The sequence below is a fragment of the Euprymna scolopes genome, chromosome 1 (assembly GCF_053919585.1).
Source record: "Euprymna scolopes isolate OS-2025 chromosome 1, ASM5391958v1, whole genome shotgun sequence".
Taxonomy (NCBI): Eukaryota; Metazoa; Mollusca; class Cephalopoda; order Sepiida; family Sepiolidae; genus Euprymna; species Euprymna scolopes.
The window spans coordinates 177239851-177255649 of NC_136482.1; the positions used below are offsets into that span (position 1 = coordinate 177239851).

Here is a 15799-nt window from a genome sequence, read left to right on the forward strand (position 1 = left end):
TGTCACTAGTTCAAATGTCTGTCACTCACCTCTCTACCCAGGACAGCCGATGTTACCCAGGTCATAATATAATACAATTCCAACCAATGATCTCATTCAAATTAATTTGACATTTATGCAAATTATTTTTTCAGATGTGAAAAATATTTTGTCGCTGTTTGACACCATTTCTAATCTGTCTCAAGAACTGTGCTCATTTGCTGACCAAAGTAAAGGTGTGTCCAATGACCAGACAGATACACCAAAAGCCACTGCGTGTTTGCCAGCCGACCAGCAAGTATCAGCCGATTTAAATAATCTAACTTCAATAATTGACAAGTTGAAGTTGTCAGTTATTGGTTCATAAATTCAAACTTTTGCATAATACCATTCCGATGCTGTGATATTTTTTTTTTTTTTTCTAAAGACTTATCTTAACAAGCAATTATGTTTTTAAGATAATTTAATACAATATTTTCCATTGTTAACTTAAATCTTATATATCTCTTTATATAAAAAAAACATGTTGCTTGTGCATGATAATTGGATATCTAAAAAATGAATTTTAACAGGGTTCGTACAGACTTGAAAAGTTTTTGAATTTTGCTTTGGAAAGGCCTTATTAGAAATATTTGCTTAAAAAATCCTTGAAATTTTGGAAAATTTCTTGAAAAGGCCTTGAAAATTGTATTCTTTATGTCCAGTAAAAATTTGTGTCGCAATATTAATATTAAAAATTATTAAATTATTTTTTAAGTATTAATAAGATTACCATTAAAATATTTTTAAAATATTATAAATAAAATCGAAATACATTGTTCTGAAATTGCATAGTATTGTGGATACAAGAGTTACGTCACTTTATCAGAAAACTACCTTGGGTAGTTTTATGATAAAGATTGAAATCTCTATTTTTGTTCTCATAATTTAAATTTATAATTATTTTTAAAGTAGTGGTGACTGCCGTAAATACAATGCTCCCCTCCCCCCACCTCCTCTAAAAAATACTTTCCTTGCATGGACAGGACTCTCCAATGGCGAATCTTGCCATTTTTTTTTTTTTTACTTTTTTTTTTTTTTTTTTTTTTCATTTTAGCAGTGCCTAATTTTTTTGTAATTTAGGGATTTTTACTAATTTCGACATGGCACATAATTACATAAATGTTTTTACTTAAACTGCATTCAAATTTTGTTTTAGATATCCAACTATAATGCACAAGCACAAAAACGTTGTCTTCAAAAATTCAACCGTTAGTTTCAAAACTGTGATATTTTTTTTTTAAGTTTTTGTTCTTTACGAAATTCAGATTTATATACGAAGAAAAGATATGTTTAGACTTGGGTTTCGTTATCTTTCTTTTCCACTTATTTTGATCATGAGAGCATCACGTCTCTCAGACCACATGTAAATACGGCACTTCAATTACGTGAGCAGTTGCTATAAAAGGTGCAATTGAATAATATGTTGCTGATGAGGTAGAAAAAAAAAGATATTTTGGTGCTTCTACATCATAAGGACAAAAATCGAAATTTTGAATTTCAAGTGAAAGAAATGATACCTACATAACTGTCATGTTGTAAATAGTAACATATCCAAAAATTACAGAAAACAATAAAATAGAAAAATCATTATTAATGAAAAAAGAAATTCCTGCAATCAAGCGATTTCGCTAGACTTGGCTAAATAAAAAGAAAAAAAAACTTGACAGGGAAAGTAATTAAGTTCTGAATTTGAGAACTGAGTTACTTGCCCTTTTGCTTACGTCACGTGATGCAAACGTAATTTAAAATGTCAGACACATTTGTTTCCCATGAAACCTTTATCAAAATTGATTTTCATAAATACGTATTTTTCTATCTTCTTTTCATAATTTTTGTATGCGTTACTCTTTGTGACATGACATACTTGAAATTCAATATTCGATTTTCACTCTTACAGTGTAAAAGCACTAATATATTTAGGTTTTAAAAAAAGATCAGGTTCTTGTCCAGAATTCTCCTTTATTAAAAAACAAAAAGACAAATCTGTCTGAGAAAAAAAAAAAAAAAAATCACAAATTGATCTAGTAGTTTTATTTTTAAATAAGAAAATAAAAGTTTAAGGAATTAATGGAAATTCGTGTGCATTACAACATAAGTCTCATAAGGTCGAATTAAGTTTATCCCTTTGTTTTTTTTTTGTTTTTTTTTTTTTAGATTTCTTTTTAAAAATAGTGGATAAGATGTCCACTCTTTGGTTACTCACAAAATTTCTGGACAAGAACCAGCAATCAACTTGCATTATAGATATATAAAAATAAATGCCTGTTATAGCTACAGGAAAGGGACATCATGCACCCTGAGTGGGTTGATCTAACTTCCTTTGAAGGAGAAAGATTCTAGGAAATATTAAATTAAAGTCAAAGGATATGATTTTGACATTACTTTTTTCAGAACATGTCATATCACCATCGATGTGTCAATATGATTCCTCTGTATGGACAGTAGAATATTGATCTTCTTCAGATATGTCTTGTGTAGTTTTAAAGTTGCTGGTCAGGGATAGTCGTTCTTCTACACGGGCTGCCCAGAAGGATTCATGACTGCAGTTTTAGCAATAATGCCAACAGTTGGTTTCTTAATCAATATTTCTTAAAATTTTATTTCATAAACCTGAAGCAATGCCCGGTGCCATGTTTGTTTGTTTGTTTTTTCATAATGTTCACAGCAGAGTAAAGGTTTTGTGAATCCGAACAAGATGTAATTTAAAAAACAGAAAAGAAAAAAAAAGGCCTTTCTAAAAGTAAATATAAAAATATATTTTCAAATTCACAGTAAAATTTTTATATTAAAAATTGGTTTTGCACAGAATTTCCCCTATATTAAAATAAAGAAAAATATCTATGATGGATGTGCCCGTCATAAAACAAAAATATTGCTTTCCAAAAATTATGTAAACTCAAGTAATTTTATTTTTTTAATAAAAAATAAAATTTTATGATTATTTAATGAAATGACTGTCTTGTCCAGCATTTTGAAAAAAAAATCTCAAGAGATAACTCAACAATAATTCATACTTACTAGATTTGTTGTCATTTCTATGAATTGCTATTAATCACTTAATGATTTTCTTTATAAAAATATAACTACTTGATCAGTTTTGCATGATTTTTTGAATATGATATTTTCGTTTCATCATCAGTATATATATCATACAGATTTTTTGTTTCTTAATATAGAGGGAGTTCTGGACAAGAACCTAAAAATTAAAAAATAAAAAATACTTAATTATAAAAAGTAAATATGCAGTTTAAATTTGACAAAATTAATTTATCAAAAATTATTTTTATACAAATTTTGGAATCTTTTCCATTAACATTAAAAAAATTTTTTTTTATATATAAAGGTCATTTAATAAAGACTAACCTGATAATTTCTTTTGTACATTATCATCAGAAATAACTTTATGGTTGGTATTTCGACTATTACTTACCTGGGGAAACAAAACATTTTGAATAAAAATAAGTATTTGAAGAGTGTATATGTAATTATTCAAAATGACAATTTATAAATTACTTTGCATCTACCATACCACATGGATGTGAGGCCCCCACCTTTTTGTAATTGTGCTTTTCTTTTTTTTTTCTTGTCCAGAATTCCTCCATATTAAGAAACAAAAATAATGAAAAATCTGTATAAAGTATGTACCTGTGATAAAACAAAAATATATTCAAAAAATCACATAAATTGGTCAAGTGGTTTTATTTTTAAATAAGAAAATCAAATTTTATGATTATCCAAGTGACTCTCGCCGGCTCTTTTGAAACAAAATCTCAAGAAAGAAGGGAGATAATTCATATTTACTATATTTTTTTGTTGTAATGCCTATAAATTCCCATTTATCGTTTAATAATGATTTTCTTCATAAAAATAAAACTTGCTCAACTTATGTGATTTTTGGAATATGATATTTTTGTTTCATCATGGATACATACATCATACAAATTTTTCTTTTGTTTTTTAGTATAGGGAGAATTCTTGACAATAACATAAGTTTTGAATGTTATTATCAAAATAAACTATGAGCTTTGTTTTCTTAGACTAGTTTCTCTACCAAAGTTTGAGAATCTAGTCTACTATTTTATCCATAGTAAGGGTGTCCATACCTTTCATATTCAGCACAAAAATCTTATAAACATTAATCTGCAAACTTTTTGTTTTACCAAATTAATAAAGTAAAAATATTAAAAAAATTTATGTAATGTTTGATTTTTTTTTTTTTTTACTTTGTTTTTATTTCCTTTCAAATATTATTTGTTTTGTATCTTAATTGTTATTCATATATAAAGCAACATTTCTCTTTGTGTTCCTATTGTTTTTATTTTTTTTCTCTCTCATATATATATATATATATATATATATATATATGACTTTATCTACTGGTGTTAGAAACAGTCTCTACCAAATTTCTCTCAATTTCTATCCACAGACTTGAAATTGAATATATAAGAGATTTGGACCTTTTTTTTTTTTTACACAGGAATCACCACTTATCCAGGCCCGGAGGCCACTCGAGAATAAAGGTTAATGGGTATACATTAGTCATTGTGATTATAGTGTAGTAAATATTAGTAGGAATTTTGTAAATTGCATTACTTAGGGGGACGGTTCATCAAGAACTTTACGTTTGACTTGAAGACAGATTGTTGTCAGCTGGAAAGCAGGAAAATGGAAGAGAATTTCACAGGTGTGCAGTTCTAAGAAAGAAGCTTTGTTCATGGAATCTACATTTAGGTTTAGGCACAGATAAAGAGTGTGGGAAATTATTGATGGTGGTCTGTAGAAAAAATTCAGTTTGGGTTTTTAGCTGGTCAAAATTGGAAAAACTTGGAACTTGGCAGGCGTAAGTCAACTTCTACGTATGCGCACATGTACATCTATAGATATAATCATTTAGTTAAAGAATAATATTTAATGTACATCTATAGATTAAATATTATTCTTTAACTAAATGATTATATAGTTCAAAAAGCACTAGATTGATAAAGTAGTTCTATTTTTAAATAAGAACACCAAATTTCACCCTGCATTTTGAAAACAAAAGGAGATAACTCAACAATAATTTAAGCTTGCAAGATTTTTGTTGTAATGCCTATGAATTCCCATTATTCTACTTGATGAATTTGTGATCTTTGAAATATGATATTTTCGTTTGGTCACAGTTGTGTACATAATATGGATTTTTCTTTATCACAGGTTATTCCTTTATGCTGACTTATTTCTCGAGGAATCTATAAAAGTATGTGTGTATGTGCAGAGAAAGGAATGGGTGTAGCAGAGAAAAGAGGGGGGTGGAGAATGGTGAGGAAAGAAAGAAATAGAAGTTTTGATAGAAATGTTATACCTTTATCCTAGGCAACGTCGTTAGCCCCTTTTTAGTAAATTTTAAAATAAATAAAAACCTATTGATTACTCTGTGTTTAGATTGATATACAATCAATTTTGTTTTCAGTTTTATTTAATTTTGTTAAAAAATTTTGTGGATGCCATAGTTTTTGTTTCACCATTTTTTTTATATAATACTAATCTATATAATTATAAAACTCAAATGATCTTGTAACAGGTGTTGTTGTGGTGTTGTATTTCTGATGTCTTATGTGTAGATGATAATAAGGTTTAAAGAAAAAAAATAGAATAATTAACCTCTTAAAAAAAAAAAAATGAACCTTTTTTTCTGATTGGTCTAAAACTTAAAAAAAAAAAAAAAAAAAAAGAATAATTAACCTTTTTTCTGATTGGTCTAAAAACTTTTGGTTATTTGAAGCTGCCATAAAAAAGAAATAAAAGAACTACAATCTGAAGATTTCAAGGTTTCAGTTTCGATTTCCAGTTATGGTAGCTGCTTTATTTGTTGGAATTTATTATTTACTATTAATGCAATATTTTGCATTTCTAAAAAGAATAATTAAGATTCCTGATATCTTGAACTGAGACAAATTCCACAATTACATTTTAAAAACATTCTGACTGCCGGAAACATTATTATATACAAAATCTCTATTTATATAAGACTAGCAGGTCGCCCGGCATTACCCAGTCATATGATACACTTAAATATGATATTTTAATTCATGTAGATTACATCTTTATTATTATAGACAATTTTCTCTCGATTATTATATTGAACCTAATACATAGTAGTGCTATCCAAAGTAAAAAAAAAAAAAAAAAAAAATGTTTTTGGTGCCATCAGCTAGAATCGAAACCAAAACATACAACTCTTCAGCCTCATTCCTTAGCGTCTGAGCTACGCCTATACACATAAAATAGTTAAAAAAAAAAAAATGTTTAAATGTAAAAAAAAAATAAATAATGCTGTTTAACCTATGAATGTCGGTTGGTGCATACATGTGTAGGTTAGTCGATTACTCCTGCCAAGGTTAAAATAAAATTTAGCATAATAGTGAAATGAAACCAATCATCTAATAATAAAAAATAAGTAATTAATTAATGCTCGTTTTTCAAAGGGATATATGCAAATTAGTTAATGTTGCTATATACATATTTATGACTGTTAGGAAGTTTGTTTTAATAATTTTTAAATAGAAAAAGTATCTGGCTTTCAGGTTAAGATCACGGTGTGGTATCTGTTCTGATGCTGCACTGGATTTAATTTGTCCTTTGTCAATCAGGAGGAAACCTTCTTTACTGAGGTAATTTTTATTTTTGCTTACTTTCAGAGTGCCTCTTTTTGGGGAGCTGGTTTTCTCCCACATTAAAAACGACCTTGTGTCACATTTTACTTTCGTGGGGAAGCAAATAAATACTAATAGAAAAAGTAGGCTTTTAATATCAAAGTCAGAGCAAGAAAAATCTCAACTTTATAGATTTTTATAGATTTATTTATGAAATTCATTTAAAATACAAAAATTACTCAATTTTTGTATTTTAAATGTTTAGTAAATGAATTTCATGATTGATTTGAACTGGAAAAAAAGGCTATAAAGATTTGCATTCATTGAGCAGATTTTTGTTTAGTCATTTTTAAATAATGTTGACTTTGCATAAAGAAAAAAGTGAAACATGAGAAATAGTTTTTAATACAAAAATTGATCAAAATAACTTTGGATAAAAAAAAAAGAAATGCCCCTTCAAAAAAAAAAAAAAACAAAAACAAATCCTGGAAAAATTTGTGTATATTAATAAGGACCATTTTCTGGTCATAAAAATAAGTGTTTGTGATTTTTTTCTGACTGTGCAGTATTTGAGATGGCTAATTCCAATAAATACAAAGTGTCATATAATATACAAAAGAAAAAAAGTTTATTAATTTTATAATGAAAGATAGTGACATAAATATGAAAAACTAGAAAAAGAGAGAATCCGATTCTTTGTTTTGTATACATTGAAGTGTTGAAACAACTGCTTCTAGAAATACCTAAAAAGTTGAGTGAATATTGTGAAATGTAAAATAAAACGATGGATGTGTTTAAAAGTCCAAATATGGTGAAGCATAGTTTTATATATAAAAATGGTTACTCTAAAAATGAACGCTCATTTTTAGCTTTAATCTCTGCATGCATAGCTGTTCAAAATATTACAATTGGCCTCTTTCAGATTTGTATATAATTTTTGAAAATATCTACTAAAAATACTTATTTTAGCAATCCCACAATATGTTTCTAGCTGATGCATATATATATATATATATATATATATATATATAATAAATATTTACAAAATATAATTTAAGAAAGACTTACAAAAAATACAATATTTTGAAACTCTTAAAGAGTTTTGATTTTAAAAAATACTCGTTTCAATCAAAAGTATTTTTATAACTTTTAAAATTGAAAATTTGTTTTTCTATTTAATGTTGACATTTCAATTTTCAAGCAGTGTACATTTTTTTTTTTTGATGGAATAAAGTGATAAACTATTTAACAATTTCAACATGCATTTATATAGATTTAAATAATATTTTTAATTACCAGAATATTGAAATGATATAGAATTCAATTCAAATAGTAACAAAAATTTAATCCTGTGCTTCTAAAGAAACATTACGCTGACATCTTTAATATGTGCGTGTGTGTATATATATATATGTTATATCTGTCAAGGATAGAGAAATTTCTGTAAATGAAAGAGCTCAATGCATAGCAGAGCAAAAATAAAAGTTAAAAGAAAAAAAATTTTGTATCTGATAAATCTCGATTAGTCTTATTTGAAAAGGCCCTATTGGGTTGAAATAAATTTATAAGATTGGCTTAATTCTTTTTTTCTTTTTTTTTTTTTACTTTTTCATTATATATATATACTCACACACACGTTTTTTGTGTCGTTTTGCAGTAAATTGCTCAATATTTAAAAATTATTACTTTTTAATTAGTTGTTTTTTTTTTGTTTTTTTTAAATTAAGCGAAATCCAGGATACCCGTTATATGCATTTCTTGTCTAATGCAATCTTATGACAGAAATAAACTCATTTTCTTTTATTACAGCGAAATTACTTCATTAAAATCAGGAGATTGTTTGAAACATGAACTATATATAATTGGTAAACACTCATTATTATTAATCGGGTTTCAATTCTTGGCATAAATACACTTGCTAATTTTAAAAATATAGACTTTTGATGCAATAAAGCAGCTATAAGTGGCTGATTGTTATTTATATATATATATATATATATATATATATATATATAGTCATCCACATACAGTACTGTTTCGCTGTTTCACAGCTCATCAGTGCGGCTAGACAGGCAACTACCTCAAGCCAGGATATATATATGTATGTATATATATATATATATATATATATATATATATATATATAATGAACGTAATGAACATTTAAATTAAAATGTTTAAAATTCAACGCTACTTCACACGATTAATGGTAGCCGAATGGATACGGCCTCCGCTAATCGAGCCAGAGATGTCTCGTGTCGCGGGGTTCGAATCGTTCGACTGGTAGTGATCGTGACACCCTGCACTGAAGAATCCCGAAAGGATGAAACACTAGTGTCTGTAGGTATTTAATTATTATAGTAAAAAATAATTATATATATATATATATATATATATATATATATATTATTTTCTAATACTAAAGCTGAGTTAACCAATATTTATTTTCCTAAGGCTATTTCTAACATATGTTGAGTTACACAAAATAAATGTTAAAATATTTATTGGTGTTGGGATTGAGTTATGTTTTTTTTTTTTAAATATAAATTTTCATTGTTCCAATTAATCGTAATCTATAATTTACTCATTAAGTTACCCATCTCTTATTACTAAGATTCTGTCTATTATTCTTGTTTTGTTCTCCCCCAGTCTTATTTTATCATTTCTATCATTCTTGCTTTCATAACCCTCTTTGTTTTATTACCTTTGTTAATAAACAAGTTATAAAAGAATAGGAAATATCATCGCTAGTACTAATACTATATAATTCCTAGCTGGAGAGAAAAGAGAGACTATAGTGAACAGAAAGACAAATCAGGGATTTTGTCTTATTTTATTAAATTTGATTGGTTTTGCAAACGCATTCTTTTCTGATTCAAGCAATTTAATTCAAGTTAAATGGCTTACATTTTTTTAGCGTATGCGTGTATAATACACACACATATATATATAAGAGAGAGGAATCAACGTATCAAACTTTTTGTTCAAATGATTCCTGAAACTGAGTTAAACTATTGGATTTCATGTCAATTTATAAAAAGTACTTAGATGTCATAACCAGTGGTAACTCCAGCGATTTAATTATTTGAGTTGAGCCTGAGCTGTCTGTTAAACATTTCATACAATCTCCCTCTTTTTCTCTATCATAAAATGTGATATGAAATATATATAGAGGACTTTGTCTCAAATCTAATAACAAATTAATATATTATTAATTATATTAATAATATGATGTGATACTTGTCTTCAGTATGTTGTTATATGAAAAAAAATTACATTAATATTTAGTTTGTACATTATGAGTAACAAACAATTCTATCAAATGTAATGCTTAAATGTGCACATAAAATGACTAATAATAGACTAAAATCTAGGAGCTACTAATACTTGTATATGTTAGTAAAGGTTATCATTCTCAGCTCTACTTAAAATAATTAAAGTGCTTATAAATTGCTCACCTTTAAAATCTTTTCTTGAGTAAATACAGACTCCCATTCTATTGCAGCAGCTCAAAAACGAAATGTTCATACGTTCTTTGAGATTGAGTGAATTCAGTCATACTTTACTTTAATCCCTTTGCTTTCAGAACTTATTAAAAAAACGTTTCATTTTATTTTTTCAATAAATCTTTAACATTATTTTAATACTTTTTGGCAAATTCAAATCACTATAAAAATATAAAAATGTATTGGCAGATTGAAAAATAAAATATTAATCTAATGATGTGATTTTGTTTTTATATTTTGTCATTTATCCACTTCTTTCTCTCCACCCCCCCCTTCTTGGATAGAACACTGTTGCATATGATCTTGTCTGCTGTTTATGCAAAGTTCTTTGTAAATAAACAAATCGAGCACTTGAAGAGTAGCAGTCAAATTTTTATATAAAAAGACATTTGAAGATATATTTTGTGACTGCCATTCCATGGACTGGAAGATAGACTGCCGACTATCAACTAGATAGTTGTAGGTTTGAGATGCATGCTAGTTTATCTGCACTGTGATACAGCAAAACAGTCTATCTGTGGATGACTATATACACCGGTAATAAATATTTTTATTTGTACAAACATAATTATTCATTATTATAACTATTCATATAAATATTTGTGTGAGTTAATTTAACTGCATTTTTATTTGGCTTCAGAAAGTAAGTGTAATAATTTTTAATAAAATGGAGAAATTGATGCACTTTGTGTAAAATGTAAAAGAAATGATAAATATAACCAGTTCTTATATTTAAAAAAAAAAAAAAATACAACTAAAATGGTTTAAATCACGAAAAGTATGTTTGTAAAAATTATGAACGAGTCGATTATTCTGAGTAATAGCTATTGGATTTCATATTGCAGGATCACTTCTCTCATTCCAAGATTTGGATTTTCCTTCCGTAGTTTCTAGTTCACTAATACTCCCTGTTAAAAGAATAAATAACTGTTAAATGTCATTTTACATGCATATTATCTCTCTCTCTCTCTCTCTCTCTCTCTCATATATATATATATATATATATATATATATATATATATAAGACACTGATTAGAAATCAGATGAAAAATCCTGATAGATATTACTTAAAATAATACTTTCAGGACAATCCTAGCCAAAAAAGAGAAGCTCAATATTTAAGAATAGAGCAATATATAAGTTAAGTGGTTGTATTTAAATTCTGAAATATATATAAGTTGTATATGTTTTATATCTATTTTTGTGAGATTAAATTCTGAATGTAATTAACCAATCATTATGCATTTTTTAACAGTTGCTAGGCATAAGGGTGGATAATGTGGACTATATTTAGTTTATTAAGTTTCAGGCGGGGTGGGGGGAGTCCAGAAGCCATTTTGTAAAAGTTCAGATACCTCGAATGAAATTTAAAATTCTGTACAACAGGTATTGGCCGTCAATAAATATTTGTCAAATTTCAATTTCTTTAAAGAGTTGTTCGTGGGCATAATCCAAATATTTCCAATTCAAATGAAATTTGATTCATACTTATTAGACATCAATCAAGCAGGATTCCCTGAATTTAAATTTCTTAAGCTTAAACCCCAAATCTTAGACATGTTCTTTCTTTTTTCTACATTAAAAAAAAAATCACTTAATGAATGTTGATCAAAATTGGAATGAGGATTCTAGACATAAGGTTTAGTATTATTATATCTTGATTTTAATCTTCATAAGGTGGCATAAAAGTGGTGCAAAAATTGTTCTGTTTGGTGAATTGATTTTATTAACTAGTTGAATACCCGTCCCAGGAAAGGTATTCTGTTAGTACTGTATAGACAGAAAAATGCAGTGTTAATTGGCCCAGAAATTGAATGCCAATTTTATGTCCTGTTTTGCTACGTGAGTTGATAGTGTAATGTTGTGAACTACGAATAAATAAAAAAAAAATTCATTGTGTCTGTGTGATTGTCTCTGTTATTTGATCTGATAAGGTTAAAGTGAAAATCTGTCGGCATCATTATTAGATATTATTATTAATAAATAATAATATGATATTATTAGATAACTGAAAATATACTGGATTTGTATAAAACCCAGATTAGGGAGGCCGGAGTAGGAATAGTTGTGATACTAAATCCAATAAATACTCATACGTAAATCCCTGTTTTGTGTTAACACGTCGTTTCTTGGCTACTTTCTGACGGTTTCGGTGACTTTGATTCCTTCCTTTTGTAAATTTGTGTTAACAGTTCAGGCGTCGAGTTGTTATTTTGATAAAATATTGCTTGCTGATTTGCCATATCTTGACTCGAGTGATAGATCAGTGTTTGTTTAGTTGTAACTTCGTCCTCGATCCTTTGTAACGGCGGGCTGGTGATGTTTTTATGGTGGTGGATCTCAACGGAGCAGGTGACTTGATTCTTTGCTGGGATCTGTAAAATGTCTTTCATTGGAAGAAGATTAGAAGTTTTCATTAAATTTGGAATGTTGTCGTTACTCATAGAATGAGGAGACATCTTGGAATTCCTCGACTGAATATCTAATAAATTGTTTCTAACATGGATGGAGTTGTGCGACAAAGATTTTACCAAATTTGCTGGCCAGAAATCATGCAGATCAATTTGTGTTAATGGCGTTTCCACAGGTGGTAGATTTCCGCTGGTCGGAGCAAAACTTTGACCTTGAGTTTCGATTTGCGAACACAAACTGCTTGATGATTGGCCTACAATAAGATACAAGAGTAAGATACACAAAAACACGATATGTTTCATAATAATAATTAGAATTAAATGTAAATATAAACTCCATGAAAATACGGTTCTGAATTTTTGAGATGAGGATTGATTATTAGTGTTGCTTGGATTCTCAGGACTACTATTCTCATCTTGAGTGTCATTTTCATAACATTTTGGTTGATGTAACTTCTGATATTCTTCAGGTGTATATTGTGGAGCTCATGAATCTGCATGGAATTTTTTTGAACGGAAAACTTTATTTAATCTATGGGGGGGGGGTAGCAAGGGGTCGACAGAAAGATTACCGAGTTCAACGAGATACACTGGTTGAAGATCTGAGGTTACATTGACTGAAATGTGAAAATAACGCTCAAGTTGAGAACAGTAGTCTAAAGAATCCAAATAACATGAAAATATATTTAATTGTAAAAAATTTATTTTGGAATTTTATTTAACAATTTGTGTAAACATGGCATGTAAGAAAAATATGAATTTTTCAAAGTTTACTTAATGTTTAATTTAAACCATTTTTAATTTGAACAAAAAAAAAAAAAAGTTACAAACCGAAAGATTATTTGTAGTTGGTACTAATTTCCACAAAATTAGTATTATTTATCAGTTTGGATCAAAAGATATGCTATATAGCAATTTAAATTTTAATAAGATGTAGTTTGCTTGAAGCATTGTGTATAATATGTATATAGAGAACTATTAGAAGGCTATCACAATGCAAGAAATGAGAGTTCTTGTCCAGAATTCCCCCTATATTCAAAAACAAAAATAAAGAAAAATCTGTATCGTGTACATACCCATAACAAAATGAAAATATCATATTCCAAAAATCACAAATTTCTAAAGTAGTTTTATTTTTATAAAGAAAATGATTTTTAAGTGATTAATGGGAATTCATAGGCATTACAACATTAATCTCACAAGTTTGAATTATTCAGTTATTCCCCCCTCCCCCTTTTCTTTTTAAAATTTTTTAAAATGGCTGACAAGACAGTTGCTCTTTGGTTACTCATAAAATTTTACTTTCTTTTTTAGAAATAAAGTTACCTGATCAATTTATATGATTTTTGGGATGATGTTTTCGTTTCATTATGGCTTCATACATCACACAGATTTTTTATTTTTGTTTTTTAATACAGAGGGAATTATGAAAAAAAAACTGAAATGAGATTTCAGAAGATTCAAAAGACCTATCATTTGATAGTTTTTACACTGAATATATCATGGAACATGGTTACACACAGTAATTAGATCACTCATTAGAAGTTTTGATGTAAGATTTGTTATTTCAAAAAAAGATTTTCTTACATAGGCATCACCACTTATCAAGGCCCAGAGGCCACTCAAGGATAAGGGTTAAAGAGTGTACAGTAGTCAATTGGGCAATATAGTAATAGTTAGTAATGGAAAATCGGTAAATTTTTAACTTAAGTGGAACGGCTCATCAAGAATTTGTTTATGTTGGACTTGAAGGCAACCCTATTGTAGTCAGCTTTGTGTTCTTCTCAGCGCTAACATATTTCCAATCCTTGCATTGTGATAGCCTTCTAATATACCCTTATATACATAATTTAAATTGTATTTTTGGTCTCCTGACAAAAGGAGGGTGGACCTGTAAATTCACTCTTGTCCATTCGTCTGGCAGCACTTTTCTCAATAACTATGCCTTGGAATTTAAAAAAATTTTACACAACCATTAAACATATGAGTAAAAAAGTAACAGAATGTATTTTCTGGGGAAAACTCCAGTTGCCTCCCTAGGAAAATGGCTAAATTGACACTTTTGTGCTTATTAAAAAAAAAAAAAAAAAAAAAATTGATGCCTTGGATTTTTATAAGACTTTCTGAAAAGTTGTAACTAACTGATTTCTATATAATTTTGTTTGTCTATACTTCGTGGTAACTCTTAGGTGTGCCCTAGGGGCTCTTTTAGGGCTAATAAAACCACTCCATTTTTGGGACTATTTTACCATATTTGTCCAAAATTTTCTGTGTATGTCTATTTAGCAGTTTGGCATGGTGCTAAACTCAAATTTAAGTCCTTGGGGACTAAATCAGTTCTTTTTTTACATGGTGCATAACTCAAATGTACATATGTTAAGGCCTAAAAACTGCACTTTGTTCATTTTCACCAGGATTTGACATCCCCTGAGGACTTTTGGGACTAAATGGTGGGGTGGGGGGGGCAAATGCTGAACTTAGTCATTTTTTTCTGCCTCGTTCACTGTGCACTCATGGAGGACCATGCATGCTTCACTTGTTAATTTAAAAAGAGCACCTTGGTTTTAAAACTATGGTACCATTAACTGGGATGACTCTGGCCACCTGTGGTGACTTTGAACTATTAAGAAAAATAAAAATGGTCATGCAAGAATACCTCCACAGTGAATATTTGCTGCTGCACTATAGTCTGTAAAATTATGAAATTGTATTGGACCTGGAAATTATGTTTAAAATGCAGAGATCATATATTATTTACGCATTATTATTTTTATTAGCGGGATCTGTGGAAATTTTGCAGCGGACTCTTTCATATGTGAAATACTGATGTTGGCATTCTGTGGATGTTCAGTGTAAATAGAGAAGCCCTAATATTGTAGCTCTTTTGTTAAAACTGCAAAAGTATTTATCTAAGCTAAGCATGTGATTAATGGGTATCAGCCTTGTTTTTACCTAACAGTTCCCCCCCGTTTATTAGGGGAGTGGCTCGTCTTAAAATGAAAGCAACCGTCTGATATGATGACAGTAAGGCAACATTGACCAAACATTACATCGCTTTCTAGAGACCACTGGCCATGGGCCAGGGTATTTATTTGCTCCTCCACCAAACAAATTAGGCACAAGGCCGATTTTTAATGTGAGGAGTGAAGGGAAAATCAGACCAACTCCCCGGAGAGTAGGGGAGCTGGATAGTGACAATTGGTATGAAGGGTTGCCCCTACATTGACCA

At 28.8% G+C, this 15799-nt stretch overlaps 2 protein-coding genes across 3 annotated transcripts in view; one reads left to right on the top strand and one right to left on the bottom strand.

Annotated features, from left to right (window-relative positions):
• LOC145277776 (kinesin-like protein KIF14) overlaps positions 1-4215 on the top strand; it is a 122648-nt gene extending 118433 nt beyond the window's left edge. The window contains exon 31 of the mRNA XM_080129528.1: positions 135-4215. Within this exon, the coding sequence (XP_079985654.1) occupies positions 135-346 (212 nt within the window). The 3' untranslated portion in view covers positions 347-4215. The remainder of the gene's footprint in view (positions 1-134) is intronic.
• The window catches only part of LOC145277781 (cyclic nucleotide-gated channel beta-1-like), a 138602-nt gene continuing 124840 nt past the window's right edge, over positions 2038-15799 (bottom strand). For both annotated transcript variants that reach the window (XM_080129541.1, XM_080129550.1), the window contains exon 19: positions 2038-12824. In XM_080129541.1, coding sequence (XP_079985667.1) covers positions 12274-12824 — 551 coding nt within the window. In that variant the 3' untranslated portion in view covers positions 2038-12273. The remainder of the gene's footprint in view (positions 12825-15799) is intronic.